The sequence below is a fragment of the Tachyglossus aculeatus genome, chromosome 10 (assembly GCF_015852505.1).
Source record: "Tachyglossus aculeatus isolate mTacAcu1 chromosome 10, mTacAcu1.pri, whole genome shotgun sequence".
Classification (NCBI taxonomy): Eukaryota; Metazoa; Chordata; class Mammalia; order Monotremata; family Tachyglossidae; genus Tachyglossus; species Tachyglossus aculeatus.
The window spans coordinates 49,191,785-49,212,879 of record NC_052075.1 but is presented as its reverse complement, the minus strand read 5'-3'; the positions used below and the strand labels follow the sequence as shown (position 1 = coordinate 49,212,879).

General features: G+C 46.8%; 1 protein-coding gene across 4 annotated transcripts in view; it reads right to left on the bottom strand.

Annotated features, from left to right (window-relative positions):
• BRAF (B-Raf proto-oncogene, serine/threonine kinase) overlaps positions 1 to 21,095 on the bottom strand; it is a 155,379-nt gene that overhangs the window by 71,814 nt on the left and 62,470 nt on the right. For all 4 annotated transcript variants that reach the window (XM_038752156.1, XM_038752158.1, XM_038752159.1 and 1 more), the window contains exon 2: positions 8,016 to 8,117. In XM_038752156.1, the coding sequence (XP_038608084.1) occupies positions 8,016 to 8,117 (102 nt within the window). The remainder of the gene's footprint in view (positions 1 to 8,015; positions 8,118 to 21,095) is intronic.

Here is a 21,095-nt window from a genome sequence, read left to right as displayed (position 1 = left end):
TACAAGTTGGTAACCTATAGAGACAGTCCCTACCCAGCAGTGGGCTCACAGTCTAAAAATCCTTAACCAACAGAACTGGAGTGGCTGTTTCAGGAGGCCCTGATTCCAACTCTCAGCTAGATAAATATAGCGGTAAGAGGAGAACAGAATCAATCAATCAATCAATCAATCGTATTTATTGAGCGCTTACTATGTGCAGAGCACTGTACTAAGCGCTTGGGAAGTACAAATTGGCAACACATAGAGACAGTCCCTACCCAACAGTGGGCTCACAGTCTAAAAATGGCAGGGAGACGATGAGAAGAGTAAAGGAGAGCGTGGGGGCAAATAGGCAAAACTGGGGCACCGCTGACAAGCCCGAGTAGAAAATATTTGCCGGGCTATTAAATTACCCCAGGCCCCCAATTATGCTTTTGTTTGACGCGACGCTCTGTACTGGGCCCGTAAGGGCGGTTTTGAGACAAACTGGAATCTGAATAGTAATAATAAATAATGATGGCATTTGTTAAGCGCTTACTATGTGCAAAGCACTGTTCTGAAGGGATCATCGGGGGGCCTAGAACAGGAAGGAGAAGCCCGTTGTGGGCAGGTATTATCTGTCTTTATTGCCGTACTGTACTTTCCAAGCACCTAGTACAGTGCTCTGCACACAGTAAGTGCTCAATAAATGACTGAATGAAGAATGAATGACAGCAGAGACCCTGCTGGGTCGAAGCCAAGTTGTCTGCGCTGAGAGAGAGAAGCAAGGAAACCCAAAAGGGATGGTTGGGCAAGAAGATGAGGGAGAGAGGGAGACCCCCAAGCGCTAGCCTTAAATCCAAACAGCTGAGCTGCCTTCCCAGGAATTCTTCTGGCTCGCTCTGGACCCCTGGGCGTGTCCCCCAGTGACTCTGGAAAACAAATCCACCACCCACAGCAGCCTGCTCTTAAGAGCCAAGGGACTATGTAAGCCGGCGCAATAAATAATAATTGTTACATGCCTCGCTGGTATGTTGTAACAGTTCGATGTTTGTCGAGTGCTTGAAGCGGGCCCCCGGAAAGACGCAGTGTATAAATACCAGTGGTTTCTAGGCACTTCTGGGCCCAACTGCGTTTCACTCTGGACTCGCTTCTTTCAGACCTCGGGACTGTGTGTTCCCGCTAATAACGCGCGGTTGGACAAAGTTATCAGCTCGGCCCTGGGAATGAAACGAAGCATACGGCAGAGAGGGGAGCGGAGGACGGTAACATCAGCTGATGCTGGGCTTCGGATGTCTGCTATTAAGTATTTCTGTTTAAGGGCAATCGACGGTTCCAGCACGCCCGCCTGCCTCCCAGACTTACTGTCAGCGGGGCATTCATTCATTCATTCGTTCAATCGCATTTATTGAGCGCTTACTTAATAAATAAATAAAATAAATAAATAAAATAAATAAATAAAATAAATAAATAAATAAATAAATCGTATTTATTGAGCATTTATTAAGCTGTACTAAGCACTTGGGGATCCAAGTTGGCAACATATAGAGACGGTCCCTACCCAACGGTGGGCTCACAGTCTAGAAGGGTAGACGTCTAGGGGCATATGGACTTGATTTGTTTTTCCAGGAATGGGGCTTGGACACTACCGGAGCCCGGGATGATACAACTGGCCACTTCCATATGTCCTCAGCGGTAGTCACTGCTAGGCCTTCGTCCACTTTACTACATCGTTTTCGAGGGATCCCTTCGGGTTTTTTTTTTTTAACAGTACTTGTTAAGTGCCTACTATGTGTCAGACACTGTTCTAAGTGCTGGGGAAGGTCTATCCATTGATTACTCTATACGTTGCCAACTTGTACTTCCCAAGCGCTTAGTACAGTGCTCTGCACACAGTAAGCGCTCAATAAATACGATTGAATGAATGAATATCCCACTCAGGTTGGACACGAGGCTCACGGTTTAAGGTGGTGGGAGGATTCAATCCCCATTTTCCGCTGAGGTAACTGAGGCCCAGAGAAGTGACATGGCTTGCCCAAGAACCCAGGTGCATACTCTTATACTCTACCGCTTTCCCCCTCTGCAATTCATTTTAATGTCTGCCTTCCCCATGAAGACAGAAAGCTTCCCGAGGGCACGAATCGGGTCTGTGCCAACTCTATTACACTCCCATGACCTCCGACTCCAAAGCCCGGGCTCTTTCCACTGAGCCACGCTGCTTCACTTGGCAACAAGTTTCTGCCAGTCACAAAAAGGATCCTGCTGGGATTTAGAAGATCCAACTGATCCGAAGGAGACCACTAAGCCTTCTAAGATCACCTTAGATTAGATTGAAGATCACCTTCAATAGTGGAGCGGTGTGGCTCAGTGGAAAAGAGCCCGGGCTTTGGAGTCGGAGGTCATGGGTTCAAATCCCGGCTCTGCCAGTTGTCAGCTGTGTGACTTTGGGCAAGTCACTTCACTTCTCTGAGCCTCAGTTCCTTCATCTGTAAAATGGGGATGAAGACTGTGAGCCCCCCATGGGCCAAGCTGATCACTTTGTAACCTCCCCAGCGCTTAGAACAGTGCTTTGCTCATAGTAAGCGCTTAATAAATGCCATCATTATTATTAGTATCCACTGTGAAAATGGCTGTTTGATCTGCTTTGCTACACTGTTACCCCTTTTAGACGCTCCAGCGAACTTCGGCTCTGCGGGGGAGCCAAACGTGTTTAAATTCTCATTTTTCTTGGCCTCTTAACTTTAATATCTCGGGTGTCATCTACTTTACAGCTGAAGTATCAAGTCTTTGGTCGCCCTTTTTTGCTCAATGCGTCTTAAAAGGACTTCTTAAAAGCGTGACCTATTGGATAGGGCCTGGGTCTGGGAGCTGGAAGGTCCTGGGTGCCAATCCCGGCTCTGCCGCTTGTCTGCTGTGTGACCCTGGGCAAGTCACTTCACTACGAGAAGCAGCGTGGCTCAGTGGAAAGAGCCCGGGCTTTGGAGTCAGAGGCCATGGGTTCAAATCCCGGCTCTGCCAATTGTCAGCTGTGTGACTTTGGGCAAGTCACTTCACTTTTCGGGGCCTCAGTTCCCTCATCTGTAAAATGGGGATTGAGACTGTGAGCCCCACGTGGGACAACCTGATCACCCTGTAAACTCCCCAGCGTTTAGAACAGTGCTTTGCACATAGTAAGTGCTTAAGAAATGCCATCATCATCATCATTTTGGTATTTGTTAAGCGCTTACTATGTGCAAAGCACTGTTCCAAGCGCTGGGGAGGATACAAGGTGATCAGGTTGTCCCATGTGGGGCTCACAAACTTAATCCCCATTTTACAGATGAGGTAACTGATGCACAGAGAAGTGAAGTGACTTGCCCAAAGTCACACAGCTGACAAGTGGCAGAGCCGGGATTTGAACCCATGACCTCTGACTCCAAAGGCTGGGCTCTTTCCACTGAGCCACGCTGCTTCTTTAGTTAATGATGTCTTCTAGACTGTCAGCCCACTGTTGGGTAGGGACCGTCTCTACGTGTTGCCAACCTGTACTTCCCATTATTATTATTATTATTATTATTATTAGGCCTCAGTTCCCTCATCCGTAAAATGAAGATGAAGACTGGGAGCTCCATGTGGGACACGGACTGTGTCCAACCTTGGGGTAGCTTGTATCTACCCCAGCACTTAGTACAGTACCAGGTACATAGTAAGTGCTTAAAAACAAACAAAAAAACCCGATCAAACAAAAAAAACCCATCTTCAACAAAGCACTCAGTGGATTCTCCTTCAATTCAAAGCCATCAAAGGTACAGCACATTTCAGCACCTTCAGATATGGCTTTACTGAATATTCCTGACTACCCTTAATTGTGGCTTTCTATTTCTGAAAGCTATCAATCCCGGGTTTCTATTTTGGTTGCTTGCCATTTTCCTTAGCGTGATCTCCCACCTCTACACCCATGCACTCCCAAATTACTCTTTTTCTTGGCCTCACTTGCACAATATATTCAAGAAGAATCACTATAAAGAACTTTTAAAAGTCTTCATAGAACTCCTCTCTGCGTGGGGCTATTTTTCCTCGGAAAAAAAATTTTTTGGGGAAAAAAAAAAATCAAAATTCCAAACGCCCTCCTCCTATTCTCCAGACCGCTTCCACCTGAGATTCTGCTTTCAGTGAGTTTTGAGTCCACATTTCCACACCGGGAAGGCCGTGAACGCTCTCACTGTTGGGTAGGGACTGTCTCTATATGTTGCCAATTTGTACTTCCCAAGCGCTTAGTACAGTGCTCTGCACATAGTAAGCGCTCAATAAATACGATTGATGATGATGATGGTTTATCTTCAAAGCCCTGTCTGGGGTCCATAGTAACTGGCAGTAGATGGAAGATGTCCGAGAGGATACAGAAAACAACAAAAAAAATCCATCAAGCCCTTGGGAGCATATAATAAAACCAAAGAGTCGGTAGACAAAATCCCTGCCCACAAAGAGCTTCCAGACCAGATGGGGGACACGGACATCGATCGATGCATTTTTTTTTAACGGTATTTTGTTAAGCACTAAACGCAGGGGAAGATAAGAGAAGCAGCGTGGCTCAGTGGAAAGAGCCTGGGCTTTGGAGTCGGAGGTCATGGGTTCAAATCCCGGCTTCGCCACTTGTCAGCTGTGCGACTTTGGGCAAGTCGCTTCACTTCTCTGGGCCCCAGTTCCCTCATCTGTAAAATGGGGATGAAGACTGTGAGCCCCCCGTAGGACAACCTGATCACCCTGTAACCTCCCCAGCGCTTAAGAACAGGGCTTTGCACATAGTAAGCGCTTAATAAATGCCATTATTATTATTACTATACACCTCTTCGAGACTGTGATCCCACTCTTCTAGACTGTGAGCCCACTGTTGGGTAGGGACTGTCTCTATATGTTGCCAACTTGTACTTCCCAAGCGCTTAGTACAGTGCTCTGCACACAGTAAGCGCTCAATATGATTGAATGAATGAATGAATGAATATAAGATGATCAGGTTGTCCCACGTGGGGCTCACAATAATAATAATGATGGCATTTATTAAGCGCTTACTATGTGCAAAGCACTGTTCTAAGCGCTGGGGAGGCTACAAGGTGATCAGGTTACAATCTTAATCCCCACGTAACAGATGAGGCAACTGAGGCAGAGAGAAGTGACTTACGGTCCCACAGCAGACAAATGGCACGGCCAGGACTTGAACCCAAGTCCTTCGGACTCCAGATCCGCGCTCTATCCGCTAAGCCCTGCCGCTTCTCGGTATTTACCGAGCACTTACTGTGTGCAGAGCACCGTACGTAAAAATCGACGGCGGGCTTAGTTAGGGAGCGGGAGCTTAGTCGGGGAAGATTTCCTGATTTTAGAGGTCTCGGAAGGTGGGGAGAGTGGGGGGTCTGTAAGGAAGCGGGTGGAAATTCCAGGCCAGGAGGAGGATTTGGGCAGAGGGGTCAGTGAGAAGGATGAGATCGAGGTACAGTGGTGTTAGAAGAGCGGGCTGGGTTGAAGTAAGAGATTGGCAAGGTGAGGGAGGAGTGGAGAGCCGATTCCTTGAAGGAATGGACTGTCTTCCAACTCTATTTATTTTATTTGTGCATATCTATTTTATTTTGTTAGTCTGTTTGGTTTTGTTCTCTGTCTCCCCCTTTTAGACTGTGAGCCCACTGTTGGGTAGGGACCATCTCTATATGTTGCCAACTTGTACTTCCCAAGCACTTAGTACAGTGCTCTGCACCCAGTAAGCGCTCAATAAATACGACTGATTGATTGACTGAACTCTGGTTTATTGGACTTCCCCAAGCCCTCAGTACGGTGCTCTGCGCACAGTAAGTGCTCGGTAAATACGGTTGACTGGTTGCAGCCGATGGCAAGGAGTTTCCACCTGATGTGGAGATGGATGGGCGTTTTTGAGGAGAGGAGAGATGTGGTCTGAGGGGTTTTCCAGACAAAATGATCCGGGGAACAGAGCGGAGAATGGACTGGAGCGGGGAGAGCCAACAGACCGGGAGGTCACCGAGGAGGCCGATGCAGAGGTGAAAGCGGGATGTGCGAAGTGACTGAAGTGGCAGGGATTTGGGTGGAAAGGAAGGGGCGTTTACAGCTGTTGGGAAGGTAGACCGACAGAATTTGGTGACAGACTGCATACACGGGTTGAAAAAGAAAGATATACGGGCGCAGCCAAGGCTATGAGCTTGTGAGACAGGGAGGCTGGTATCGACTGGAGCCATTTTGAGTATTTATGACCTTTCAAAGTGAATGGATTTGTGGACAATCCCTGCGGTTCCTTATAATGAGAATTTTCTCCGTAATCAGCGAAGATTAATATTCCCATTCTACTAACTGGAGTTAATTCAAGGTTTTATTGTTCACCTGGGCTTTTAAGTCTTGAGTCATAGAGAAGCAGTGTGGCTCAGGGGAAAGAGCCCGGGCTTTGGAGTCAGAGGTCATGGGTTCAAATCCCAGCTTCGCCAACTACCAGCTGTGTGACTTTGGGCAAGTCACTTCACTGGGCCTCAGTTACCTCATCTGTAAAATGAGGATTAAGACTGTGAGCCCCCCGAGGGACAACCTGATCACCTTGTAACCACCCCAGTGCTTAGAACAGTGCTTTGCACATGGTAAGCGCTTAATAAATGCCATCATTATTATTATTATTGTTATGATCATCTACGTAGCAAATATTTTTGGCCAACACTCCAATCCAGGAGGCTTGGATTCAGGCGTCTACCGGATTCCCAGGTTCGGCCACCAAGGTTTTCTGTTTGGATTTCATTCATTCAATCGTATTTATTTAGCGCTTACTGTGTGCAGAGCACTGTACTAAGCGCTTAGGATTTGCACTCAATGGGCCAATAGTGACCCTCAAGTCTAGCAAAAAGGGAGAAGGGTAGGGTATATATACCCTAGTGGGTCACAGAGGTCTCGGAAGCAGGAAGGCCGCACCGGGGGGCTGCCAGGTGATTATGTGGGAGGGAGAGGAAAGAGGGGGCCAATTTCCCCCAGGCCTCAAGTTTACACTCGTATATTTCTCGCTCTGCCCAGCCGGTACATCTCTTCTCACTCCTGGACTCTGTCATCCCCAGCCCTGGCCGCTCTCCGCTTCCGGGAATGACGTTTTCTCATCGTAAACTTCGACTCTAACCCTCCCTCCTACTTAGATTGGGAGCCCCACGTCGGAGAGGACCGGGTCCGGCCCGATAACCTTGGATTTATCCCCAGCGATCAGTACGGTGCTTGACCCAAAGTCATCCCTTAACCGGTCCCATAAATATTTACTGTACTTGCAGCTCTCTTACAATGCGAGGGTTGCGTTCTTGCGAAACCTCGCATCAGGATAACCCGCGCTGTTTTCTCGATCCGTCCTGCCCGAGGAGAGGGTCACGCCGAGCCCTAATGGGCTCACGGAGTCGGAGGGCCAGTCAACCATCGGGTCCTGGTCCAAACGCGTGTTGGAAACACACAAGTCTGGCGGAACCTAGCGTGGTCTTAACGGGGGCAAATGCTCAGTTTAGGTACCACAGTCTTCACATTCTGAAATATCACTTCTTTAGAACGGCCTTTATCATGCAGTCGCGTGAGAGTTACGGAGGAATGCTCCAGCCTGCAACCGTTTGCACTTTCCTTTTTCAATGACGAGGGGAAGAGGCACGGCTAAAGTTAAAAGGCGGTCAAGGTTTCAGGTGACCGGACTGGTCTCGATTTTGTCAGTCTTATAAAACTGAAAGCTGAACTTTTTTTTGACAGGTGCAACCTCCCGAGGAAACGTCCTCTTCTCCCTCCCCGCCCCCCGCCAAAAAAAGAGAGCACGTTATACAATGAATGGGTTCTTCGTAAACTGCTCGTCTCCTGCTCTTTACAAGGGCCCTTTTTACCACGAATTTACAACTCGCAGTTTGTTTGCTTTTTTTTTTTGGCCACAAGAAATTCAGACAGCATTCCTCGAAGGGCACTCTGAGGGCCTTTTTGCAAAATGAGTGGTCCTCGGGCCCTACTTCAAAGCACCGTTTTCCCCATCAATTCTGACTCTGTTCTCAGGTCCTTTAAGCATCATACACACACAATCTCACCTCCAGATAGATCGATGGTGGGTTGTGCTCTCCTCCAAACTTGTCCAGCAGGGCCTCTATGTGTTCCTGGGTCAGTTTAATCATCTGTTTGATATTCCACACCTTAAAAGAAAGAGGAAAAAAAAAAATCACAAAAAAGTACTTAACGGGTTCCAAGAGAAACAGATGCTCTCCTTTCACAACATCAATTTTTCCAAATTAGCAGGCTTCCGAAGATTTTAGAAGAGTGAAATTTACCACAAGAGAATTACCTCCTGCTAAGATTGTTTTCAGAATTTCTCCTGAAAATATGGGTAAAGGGGCTGGAATTGTCTTTTCCTTTTTTAAGGTATTTGTTAAATGCTCATTATGGGCCAAGCGCTGGGGTAGATACAAGATAGTTGGGTTGGACACAGTCCCTGGGTTCACAGTCAATCCTCATTTTACAGATGAGGAAACTGAAGCCCAGAGAAGTGACTTGTTTAAGGACACACGGCAGAAGAGTGGATAAGCCAGGATTAGAACCCAGGTCCTCTGATTCTCAGGCCTGTGCTCTTTCCATTAGGCCATGCTGCTTTTTTCCCTCCAAAAGGAGAAAAGCAAGCTGACCAGGATAGGTGCTGGGAAGAGGGCTATTCTGTCCCCGAGTGCCTCACAACAGAAGAGGAAGTGTGTTGCCAGTGGAGTATAAATGAGTAGACGAAGGGAGCATTGAAACATTTGGTAATCATCATCAACATCAATCGTATTTATTGAGCGCTTACTGTGTGCAGAGCACTGGACTAAGCGCTTGGGAAGTACAAGTTGGCAACATATAGAGACGGTCCCTACCCAACAGTGGGCTCACAGTCTAAAAGGGGGAGACAGAGAACAAAACCAAACATACTAACAAAATAAAATAAATAGAATAGATATGTACAAGTAAAATAAATAACTAGAGTAATAAATATGTACAAACATATATACATATATACAGGTGCTGTGGGGAAGGGAAGGAGGTAAGATGGAGGGGATGGATAAATAGAGTAATAAATATGTACAAACATATATACATATATACCGGTGCTGTGGGGAAGGGAAGGAGGTAAGATGGAGGGGATGGAGAGGGGGGCGAGGGGGAGAGGAAGGAATGAATGGGTTCTTCATAAACTGCTCGTCTCCTGTTCTTTACAAGGGTAATAATAACAATGAGTGCATTTAATAGTTATAGCATTTGTTAAGCGCTTTCTTTGTGCCATGCAATGTACTAAGCGCTGGGTGGATACAAGCAAATTGGGTTGGAGGCAGTCCCTGTCCCATGTGGAGCTCCAGTCTCAATCCTTATTTTACGGATGAGGTAACTGAGGCCCAGAGAAGTCAAGTGTGACTTGTCCAAGTCACACAGCAGATAAGTGGCGGAGCCAGGATTAGAACCCATGACCTCCTGACTCCCAGCCCCATGCAGCGTTTGCTATGTGCCAAGCACTGTCCTAAGCACTGGGGTAGATACAAAATAATCAGATTAGACACAGTCCCTGTCCCACGTGAGGCCCACAGTCTAAGCAGGAGAGAGCAGGATTTGAATCCCCATTTAACAGATGAGGAATCCCACATGAGGCTCACAGTTTTAGCAGGAGAGAAAAGGATTTGAATCCCCATTTAACAGATGAAGAAACTGAAGACCTGAAAAGTGAAGTGACGTCCCCAAGGTCGCACCCCGGGCAACTGGGTTATAGGATTAGAACTCAGGACCTCTTACTTCCTAGCCAATGCTCTCTCCACTAGCCTGCACTGCCTGTCCTTGCCGATGTGAAGGCCTCGCTCCTTTACCCTTTATTAATAATAATAATAATCATCATCATCATAATGTATTCTTCTAGACTGTGAGCCCGCTTTGGGTAGGGACCGTCTCTATATGTTGCCAACTTGTAATTCCCAAGCGCTTAGTACAGTGCTCTGCACACAGTAAGCGCTCAATAAATACGATTGAATGAATTTATTAAGTACTTACTATGTGCTAAGCACTGTTCTAAGCACCGGGGTAGATCCAAGGTAATCAGGTTGTCCCACTTGGGGCTGTCTTAATCCCCATTTGACAGATGAGGTAACTGAGGCACAGAGAAGGTAAGTGACTTGCCCAAGGTCACACAGCAGACAAGTGACAATGCCGGGATTAGAACCCCTGTTTTCTGACTCTTCCAAGCCTACGCTCTTGCTAGTAGGCTGGCAATAACCGTTCTTGGCCAGCATTCCCTAGCCCATATCCCGCTTCCTCTTGTAGGATCCGGATACACAATTTATGTGTTCCCAAATCACTCATACTCTGCTCGTTAGTCCAAATGCAAGTTTCGGGATCAGACTCGGAATTCCAAAAGCTCATGGCCTTAGGAATGGTTAATGACTAAGAAATGTCTAGTTGCTAAACCCCTCCTGCAACGAGAAGAATGAGGGAGCGAAGGAGGAGCAAGCAGCAAGGAGGCAGAAGAGGGGAAACAGGGTGCAGTAATAATAATAATAATAATAATAATAATAATGGCATTTATTAAGCACTTACTAATAATAATAATAATGATGGCATTTACTAAGCACTTACTATGTGCAAAGCACAGTTCTATGCGCTGGGGAGGTTACAAAGTGATCAGGTTGTCCCGCGTGGGGCTCACAGTCATCACCCCCATTTTACAGATGAGGGAACTGAGGCTCTGAGAAGTTAAGTGACTAGCCCAAGGTCACACAGCAGACATGTGGCGGAGCCGGGATTCAAACCCATGACCTCTGACTCCAAAGCCCATGCTCTTTCCACTGAGCCATGCTGCTTCTCTAATAATGATGGTATTTGTTAAGCGCTTACTATGTGCAAAGCTCTGTTCTAAGCGCTGGGGAGGTTACAAGGTGATTAGGTTGTCCCCCGGGGGGCTCACAGTTTTAATCCCCATTACAGATGAGGGAACTGAGGTACAGAGAAGCTAAATGACTTGCCCAAAGTCACACAGCTGACAGTTGGTGGAGCCGGGATTCGAACCCATGACCTCTGACTCCAAAGCCCATGCTCTTTCTACTGAGCCATGCAGCTTCTCTAATAATGATGGTATTTGTTAAGCGCTTACTATGTGCAAAGCTCTGTTCTAAGCGCTGGGGAGGTTACAAGGTGATTAGGTTGTCCCAAGGGGGGGCTCACAGTTTTAATCCCCATTTTACAGATTAGGGAACTGAGGCACAGAGAAGCTAAATGACTTGCCCAAAGTCACACAGCTGACAGTTGGCGGAGCCAGGATTCGAACCCATGATCTCTGACTCCAAAGCCCACGCTCTTTCCACTGAGCCACACTGCTTCTCTAATAATGATGGTATTTGTTAAGCACTTACTATGTGCAAAGCTCTGTTCTAAGTGCTGGGGAGGTTACAAGGTGATTAGGTTGTCCCACGGGGGGGCTCACAGTTTTAACCCCATTTTACAGATGAGGGAACTGAGGCACAGAGAAGCTAAATGACTTGCCCCAAGTCCTGCTGCTGACAGTTGGCGGAGCTGGGATTTGAACCCATGACCTCTGACTCCAAAGCCCGTGCTCTTTCCACTGAGACAAGCTGCTTCTCTAATAATGATGGTATTTGTTAAGCGCTTACTATGTGCAAAGCCCTGTTCTAAGTACTGGGGAGGTTACAAGGTGATTAGGTTGTCCGGGGGGGGGGGGGGGGTTCACAGTTTTAATCCCCATTTTACAGATGAGGTCACTAAGGCCCAGAGAAGTTAAGTGACTTGCCCAAAGTCACGCAGCTGACAGTTGGCGGAGCTGGGATTTGAACCCATGACCTCTGACTCCAAAGCCCGGGCTCTTTCCACCGAGCCACGCTGCTTCCCCAAGCAGTACAGCGCTTGGCACATAGTAAGCGCTTAAACACCATTTTACTCGTACGTATCTATTCTATTTATTTTATTTTGTTAATATGTTTTGTCGTCTGTCTCCCCCTTCTAGACCGTGAGCCCGCTGTTGGGTCGGGACCGTCTCTAGATGTTGCCAACTTGGACTTCCCAAGCGCTTAGTCCAGTGCTCTGCACACAGTAAGCGCTCAATAAATACAATTGATTGGTTGATTGATTGATTGATTGATTGAAAAAGAGTCTGGGAGTTCCAGGCTGAAGAGCTGGGATCTTCCGTTGAGGGGAAGGGGGATGAACGGACCATTTCTCCAGCACAACCTGAAAAACGCGAGAAATCGGTTCTCCACAGGCAAACGGCTGGTTCACTTCCAGAATGGAAGGGCTGCTCACTGTGAGCCCACTGTTGGGTAGGGACCGTCTCTATATGTTGCCAGCTTGTACTTCCCAAGCGCTTAGTACAGTGCTCTGCACACAGTAAGCGCTCAATAAATACGATTGATTGATTGATTGCTCTACATTATTTCACCACGTGCCGGCCTATGTCTTCTCAAGAGGGGTCGGACCTCCGCGCGTTCACTGGGAAATGGAAGATGGCTAAAACCTTCCATTGCCGGCACCGTTTTGATCCGGCCCCCCGGGTGGGAATAATAATAATAATAATGATAATGGTACTTGTTAAGCGCTTACTATGTGCAACGCACTGTTCTAAGCGCTGGGGAGGTTACAAGATGCTCGGGTGATTACAAGGTGATTAGAGAAGCAGTGTGGCTCAGTGGAAAGAGCTCAGAGGTCGTGGGTTCGAATCCCAGCTCCTCCGCGTGTCTGCTGTGTGACCTTGGGCAAGTCACTTCACTTCTCTGCATCTCAGTTCCCTCATCTGTAAAATGGGGATTAAGACTGCGAGCCCCACGTGGGACAGCCTGATCACCCTGCATCCCCCCCAGCGCTTAGAACAGTGCTTTGCACATAGTAAGCGCTTAACAAATGCCATCATCATCATCATCATCATCATCATCATTATTATTATTATTATTATTATTATTATTATTATTATCAGGTTGTCCCACGGGGGCTCGCCATAAGCACTCTAGACACCTCCGCGGCTGCCTCTGTGACAACGGTCCCTGTTGCATCCCCATGTGCCGAAATAAACAGCAAAATTCGCAGAATTAGAACCGTACTGGAGCCACCGAGGACAGAACACCAGTTCGCATTTGACAACTTAATTTCACTTTTTATCACTATTCCCTGAAAGGCCCAAATTACAAACCTGACTGAAACTTTAAAACAGGCTCTTTTGGAGGGGGAAAAAAAAAACACCCAACACTTGAATAAAATTGCACTTTTAGAAGACCGAGTTAAATCAAGCCAATAATAGCTTATGTTAGTATATATGTACCTGTACATCATCATCAATCGTATTTATTGAGTGCTTACTGTGTGCAGAGCACTGTACTAAGCGCTTGGGAAGTACAAATTGGCAACATATACAGGTTTTTTTTTTTTTATAGCATTTATTAAGCGCTTACTATGTGCAAAGCACTGTTCTAAGCACTGGGAAGGTGACAAGGTGATGAGGTTGTCCCACGGGGGGGCTCACAGTCTTCAACCCCATTTTCCAGATGAGGGAACTGAGGCCCAGAGAAGTGAAGTGACTTGCCCAAAGTCACACAACTGACAAGTGGCAGAGCCGGGATTTGAACCCTTGACCTCTGACTCCAAAGCCCAGGCTCTTTCCACTGAGCCACGCTGCTTCTCCAGTTCCTACCCAACAGTGGGCTCATAGTCTAAAAGGGGTACATATATGTACCTGTATATATGTTTGTACATATTTATTACTCTATTTCTTTATTTATTTTACTTGTACATATCTATTCAATCTATTTTATTTTGTTAGTATGTCTGGCTTTGTTCTCTGTCTCCCCCTTTTAGACGGTGAGCCCACTGTTGGGTAGGGACCGTCTCTATATGTTGCCAACTTGTACTTCCCAAGCGCTTAGTACAGTGCTCTGCATACAGTAAGCGCTCAATAAATACGATGGATTGATTGATTGATAGTATGAGATGAACAGTTCAAGCTTCCCGCAAGTTCAAAAGGTTCCTCGGCTGAGGAAAAATAACTTGAAACCAATCGATCAATCAACGGCGTTTACCGAGCACCGGCTGTGTGGAGAGCGCCGTGTTAAGTAGTGATGATAATTATGGTATTTGTGAAGCGCCGACTCTATGCCGAGCGCTGTAATAAGCGCTGGAGCAGATCCGGGAAATCGGGTCTAAGGAGGAGGAAGAACGGGCACGGAATTCCCCAACTGCCGATGAGGGAACGGAGGTTCGGAGAAAGGAAGTGCGTTGCCCAAGCTCACGGAGCAGACGGGTGGTGGACTCGGCTCCCACGCCTCTGCTCTTTCCACTAGGCCATGCTACAGTGTTTGGGAAAATACGAGAGTATTACTTGTACTTCCTAAGCGCTTAGTAATAATGATAGACTGTGAGCCCACTGTTGGGTAGGGACTGTCTCTATATGTTGCCAATTTGTACTTCCCAAGCGCTTAGTACAGTGCTCGGCACACAGTAAGCGCTCAATAAATACGATTGATGATGATAATAATAATGGCATTTGTTAAGCGCTTACCATGTGCAGAGCACTGTTCCAAGCGCTGGGGGTGGTTACAAGGTGATCAAGTTGTCCCAAGTGCAATGCTCTGCACATAGTAAGCGCTCAATAAATATGATTGAATGAATGAATGAATGAATGATGGCATTTATTAAGCGCTTACTATGCGCAAAGCCCTGTTCTAAGTGCTGGGGAGGTTACAAGGTGATCGTATTGTCCCACGGGGGGGTGGGGCTCTCAGTCTTCACCCCCATTTCCCAGATAATAATAATAATAATAATAATAATAATGACATTTATTAAGCGCTTACTATGTGCAAAGCACCGTTCTAAGCGCTGGGGAGGTTACAAGGTGATCAGGTTGTCCCACAGGGGGGCTCACAGCCTTAATCCCCATTTTACAGATGAGGCAACTGAGGCACAGAGAAGTGAAGTGACTTGCCCAAAGTCACACAGCTGACAAGTGGAGGAGCCAGGATTCGAACTCATGACCTCTGACTCCAAAGCCCGTGTTTTTTCCACTGAGCCACGATGAGGGAACTGAGGCCCAGAGAATCAATCAATCAATCGTATTTATTGAACGCTTACTGTGTGCACAGCACTGGACTAAGCGCTTGGGAAGTACAAGTTGGCAACATAGAGAGACGGTCCCTACCCAACAGTGGGCTCACAGCCTAGAGGGAGGGATTTGAACCCGTGACCTCTGACTCCAAAGCCCGGGCTCTTTCCACTGAGCCACGCTGCTTCTCTACGGTTCTTGTCCTCAGCGGGTGAGGCAGATCTTAAAATCAATTACACAGAGGAAGAAGGGACAGAGCACAAAGATACATTAGTGAGGGCTGAATGGGACTTGCCCAATGTCACACGGCAGACATGTGGCGGAGCCGATTCGAACCCGTGACCTCGGACTCCAAAGCCTGGGCTCTTTCCACTGAGCCACGCTGCTTCTCGGTGCTTAGTACAGTGTCTGGCCCGGGGCAAGTGCTTAACGAATGCCACTGTCATTATTATTACCTCATCAGTCGACAAGTACCCCGGGATGTCGCTAGACGGACATCAGTAACTCAGGGAGACAATAGTTTGGGGAAGGTAACAGCCAGGAGATGACTTTGGAATACTGGAAATGGACTGATTAATAATAATAATAATAATAATAATAATAATAATAATAACGATATTGGCATTTGTTGAGCGCTTACTATGTGCAGAGCACTGTTCTAAGTGCTGGGGGGGTTACAAGGTGATCAAGTTGTCCCACGTGGGGCTCATGTCATAATCCCCATTTTACAGATGGGATAACAGGCTCAGAGAAGTTAAGTGACTTGCCCAAGGTCACACAGCAGACATGTGGTGGAGTCGGAATTCGAACCCATGACCTCTGACACCCATGACTAAGATGCGGAGGTTTCATCGCTAACGTTTTCTCTCCCTAGAGTCAAGTTAACATTGGCAAGAGGCCTATCTTCCTATTAATCACCATAACGGTGGTGTATGCTCCAGTTTGTATGTACCCCCAAAATCAGGCATATATTCATTCATAAATAGTATTTATGGAGCGCTTACTGTGTGCAGAGCACTGTACTAAGCGCTTGGGAAGTACAAGTTGGCAACATACAGAGGCGGTCCCCACCCAAACGGGCTAACAGTCGAGAAGGGGGAGACAGGCAACAAAACAAAACATGTGGACAGGTGTCAAGTCATCAGAACAAATAGAATTAAAGCTATTGGACACAGTCCCTGCCCAAAGGTAATAGTAATAATAATAATAGTAATAATTAAATGCTTACTATGTGCAGAGCATTGTTCTAAGCACCAGGGTAAATATAAATATGTCATTTCTAAATTCATTTTTATTATTTTTATTTTTATTATCATTTTTATTTCATTTTATTATCATTTTTATTTTTATGATGTCATTTAAAAATTTTTTAACCCAGGCAGTTTTAAAAAAGGAGAAGATCCTAGGAACCGCTAATTAATGTGGCCAAGGGATCCGCGGCGAAGGCAGAAGTTAATTTAAGGCTCAAGGTAAGGGAGACGTTATGAGTACAAATCTCAATCCATAAAACGCTTGAAATGAAGAGTAAGTTCTTACAATAAATCACCGGCGGACTCAAAGTGGGGAATCTTTAACGGCGCACAGCACGGAGACGGGTCATCTATTGGATTTGTTAACCTGAAACGATTCCTGCCTCGTCCAAACCATAAGCTGGCTGTTTTTCAGATCAATTGTAATTACGGAGCGCTTAGTCGCGAGCCCCGGACTAAGGGCTTGGGACAGGGCGATAAAAGAGCCGGCGGACACGTTCACGCCCCACAAGGAGTTTATAATCTAGAGGGGGAGAGAGACATTGACGGATATAAATTTCAAATACGGAAAAAACTGCGGCGGGACCGAGGGTGAGGTGAATAAAGGGTGCAAATCCCAGTATGAGGGCGAAGCGGAAGGGAGTGGGAGAAGTGGAAATGAGGGAAATGAGTAGACTATAAGCCCACTGTTGGGTAGGGACTGTATATGTTGCCAACTTGTACTTCCCAAGCGCTTAGTACAGTGCTCTGCACACAGTACGCGCTCAATAAATATGATTGATTGATTGATTGAGGGCTTAATTGGGGAAGGCCTCTTGGAGACGAGATTTTAATAAGGCTCTGAAGGAGGGGAGAGCATGATTGGATTCACACGCCAATGAGTTTCATCATCAACATCATCATTATCAATCGTATTTATTGAGCGCTTACTATGTGCAGAGCACTGGACTAAGTGCTTGGGAAGTCCAAATTGGCAACATATAGAGACAGTCCCTACCCAACAGTGGGCTCACAGTCTAAAAGGGGGAGACAGAGAACAAAACCAAACATACTAACAAAATAATATAAATAGAATAGATATGTACAAGTAAAATAAATACAGTAATAAATATGTACAAACACATATACATATATACAGGTGCTGTGGGGAAGGGAAGGAGGTAAGATGGGGGGGATGGAGAGGGGGACGAGTTTCAGACAAAGGTGGCAGAGAACCAAGTCCGGCCTTCAAAGACATGTTTGAATTTCACGAATTTCTGAATTTCTCCAGAACGTGAGAATCAATCAATCTGTCAGTCGTATTTATTGAGCACTTACTGCGTGCAGAGCACTGGACTAAGCGCTGGGGAAGTCCAGGTTGGCAACATCTAGAGACGGTCCCTACCCAACCGCGGGCTCACAGTCTAGAAAGAAGCCGAGAACGTGAGAAGCAGCGCGGCTCAGTGGAAAGAGCGCGGGCTTCGGAGTCCGAGGTCACGGGTTCAAATCCCAGCTCCACCACTGGCCAGCTGTGTGACTTTGGGCAAGTCACTTCACTTCTCTGGGCCTCAGTTCCCTCAGCTGGAAAATTGGGATTAAGACTGCTTGAGGGTGGGCAGAGAGTCTCCCCAGCTGTCAGGCAGGGGCTTGGGGGAAAGGGGCTGCTGGGCAGAGGGGCAGCTATGCCCCTCAATCAACTAATAATAATAATAATAATGATGGCATTTGTTAAGCGCTTACTCTGTGCAAAGCACTGTTCTAAGCACTGGGGAGGATACAAGGTGATCAGGTGGCCCCAGTTGGGGCTCTCAGTCTTCATCCCCATTTTACAGATGAGGCAACTGAGGCCCAGTGAAGTGACTTGCCCAAGCGCTTAGTCCAGTGCTCTGCACACAGTAAGCGCTGAATGAATGAATGAATGAATGAAAGTGGCAGAGCCCGGCCTTCCGAGTCCCAGGCCCGTGCTCTGTCCACTAGGCCAATAATAATGATGGCATTTATTAAGCGCTTACTACATGCAAAGCACTGTTCTAAGCTCTGGGGAGGTTACAAGGTGATCAGGTTCTCCCACGGGGGGCTCACAATCTTAATCCCCATTTTACAGAGGAGGTAACTGAGGCACAGAGAAGTGAAGTGACTTGCCCAAAGTCACACAGCTGACAACTGGCGGAGCTGGGATTTGAACCCATGACCTCTGACTCCAAAGCCCGGGCTCTTTCCACTGAGCCACGCTGCTTCTCCTAGCAGAGAAACAGAGAACTAGAGAAGTAGCGAGACCTTGCGAGAAGAGTGAGAGCCTGTGAGTCCGGAGACCTAGGTTCTCATAACGGCTCCATCCCTTAATAATAATAATAATAATAATAATAATAATAATAATAATGGCATTTATTAAGCGCTTACCATGTGCAAAAGCCCTGTTCTAAGCCCTGGGGAGGTTACAAGGTGATCAGGTTGTCCCACGGCCGGGGGGGGCACAGAGAAGTGAAGTGACTTGCCCAAAGTCACACAGCTGACAACTGGCAGGGTCGGAATTTGAACCCATGACCGCTGACTCCAAAGCCCGGGCTCTTTCCACTGAGCCACGCTGCTTCCCCATGTTTTGTTCTGTTGTGTCTCCCCACTTCTAGACTGTGAGCCCGTTGTTGGGTAGGGACCGTCTCTATACGTTGCCGACTTGTACTTCCCAAGTGCTTAGTGCAGTGCTGTGCACACAGTAAGCGCTCAGTAAATACGACTGAATGAATGAATGATGTTTTGTTTTGTTGTGTCTCCCCCATCTAGACTGTGAGCCCACTGTTGGGTAGGGACTGTCTCTATATGTTGCCAACTTGTACTTCCCAAGCGCTTAGTACAGTGCTCTGCACACAGTAAGCGCTCAATAAATACGATTGATAATGATTGTTGGGTAGGGACCGTCTCCGTATGTTGCTGATTTGTACGTCCCAAGCGCTTAGTACAGTGCTGTGCACACGGTAAGCGCTCAATAAATACGATTGAATGAATGATTTTGTGTGTGTGTGTGTGTGTGTGTCTCCCCCATCTAGACTGTGAACCCATTGTTCGGTAGGGACCGTCTCTATGTTGCCGATTTGTCCTTCCCAAGCGGTTAGTACAGTGCTGTGCACACAGTAAGCGCTCAATAAATACAATTGAATGAATGAATGAATGTGAGCTTGGGCAGATCAGCGTTGGCCTAGTGGAAAAAGCGCTGGCTTGGGAGTCTGAGGACATGGATTCTGATCCTGGTTCCGCTTGTGACCTTGGGCAAGCCATTTAACTTCTCTGGGCCTCAGTGACCTCACCTGTAAAATGGGGATTAAGACTGTGAGCCCCACGTGGGACAACCTGATTGCCTTGCATCTCCCCCAGTGCTTAGAACAGTGTTTGGCACATAGTAAGCGCTTAAAAAGGACCGAAATTATTATTCTGGGTGCCTCCATTTCCGCATCTGCAAAATGAGGAGTCACTACCTGTTCTCTTTTCCCCTTTGAGAGTCCAATGTGGGACGGACACTGCTTCTCATTTGATTTTATAACATCCACTGCTTATCACAGTGCTTGGATAGAGCACTTAAATACCACAATTATTACTATCGCTATTATTCACTCATTCAATTGCATTTATTGAGCACTGTACTAAGTGTCTGGCAAGTATAATACAGCAATACTATTAATAATGACGGTAACAAAGCTACTAATAACGAGACAGCCTGAATCCACCCCAATACCGGTGTACGCTGTGAGTTCTATGAAAAGTACTGAACTCGATAAGGCATGTGCCTTCAGAAATCAGCTTTTAGGCACCTATTTTTGGCAAAGCTGGGAAGCCAGCCACCTTGTCATGAAGCGACTGGAAATAAAAGGAGGAGGAGAAAACTAAAATGTGAAAAGGGTAACAGCACTGTGGAATAACGGGTGGAAGGACGGACGCAACTGCACATACTTATATGATACATCCTATTCCTTTGGTTATTTATATCATTCATGCATTCAATCGTATTTATTGAGCGCTTACTGTGTGCAGCGCACTGTACTAAGCGCCTGGGAAGTACAAGTCGGCAACACAGAGAGACGGTCCCTATCCAACGACGGCCTCACAGTCTAGAAGGGGGAGACAGACAACAAAACAAAACATGTGGACGGGTGTCAAGTCGTCGGAACAAATAGGATTAAAGCTAAATTCACTTCATGAACAAAATAAATAGAATAGTAAATATGTACAGGTAAAATAAATAGAGTAATAAATCTGTACAAACATATATACAGGTGCTGTGGGGAGGTGTTTTGTTGTCTGTCTCCCCCTTCTAGACTGTGAGCCTGCTGTTGGATAGGGACCGTCTCTATATACTACTACTACTAATAATAATGGCATTTATTAAGCGCTTACTATGTGCAAAGCACTGTTCTAAGCGCTGGGGAGGTTACAAGGTGATCAGGTTGTCCCACGGGGGGCTCACAGTCTTAATCCTCATTTTACAGATGAGGGAACTGAGGCACAGAGAAGTTAAGTGACTTGCCCGAAGTCTATGTTGCCAACTTGTACTTCCCAAGCGCTTAGTCCAGTGCTCTGCACGCAGTAAGCGCTCAATAAATACGACTGAATGAATGAATGAGGGGAGGGAGGTAGGGCGGGGGGGATGGGGAGGAGGAGAGGATAAAGGGGGCTCAGTCTGGGAAGGCCTCCTGGAGGAGGCTTATCAATGCCTGTCTCCCCCCTCTCCACCGTAAGCTCGTTGTGGGCAGGGAAAGTGTTTATCAATTCTGCTCTGTTGTAAACGCCCAAGCGCTTAGGGCAGTGCTTTGCGCAAAGTAAGTGCTCAATAAATTCAACTGATTGATTGT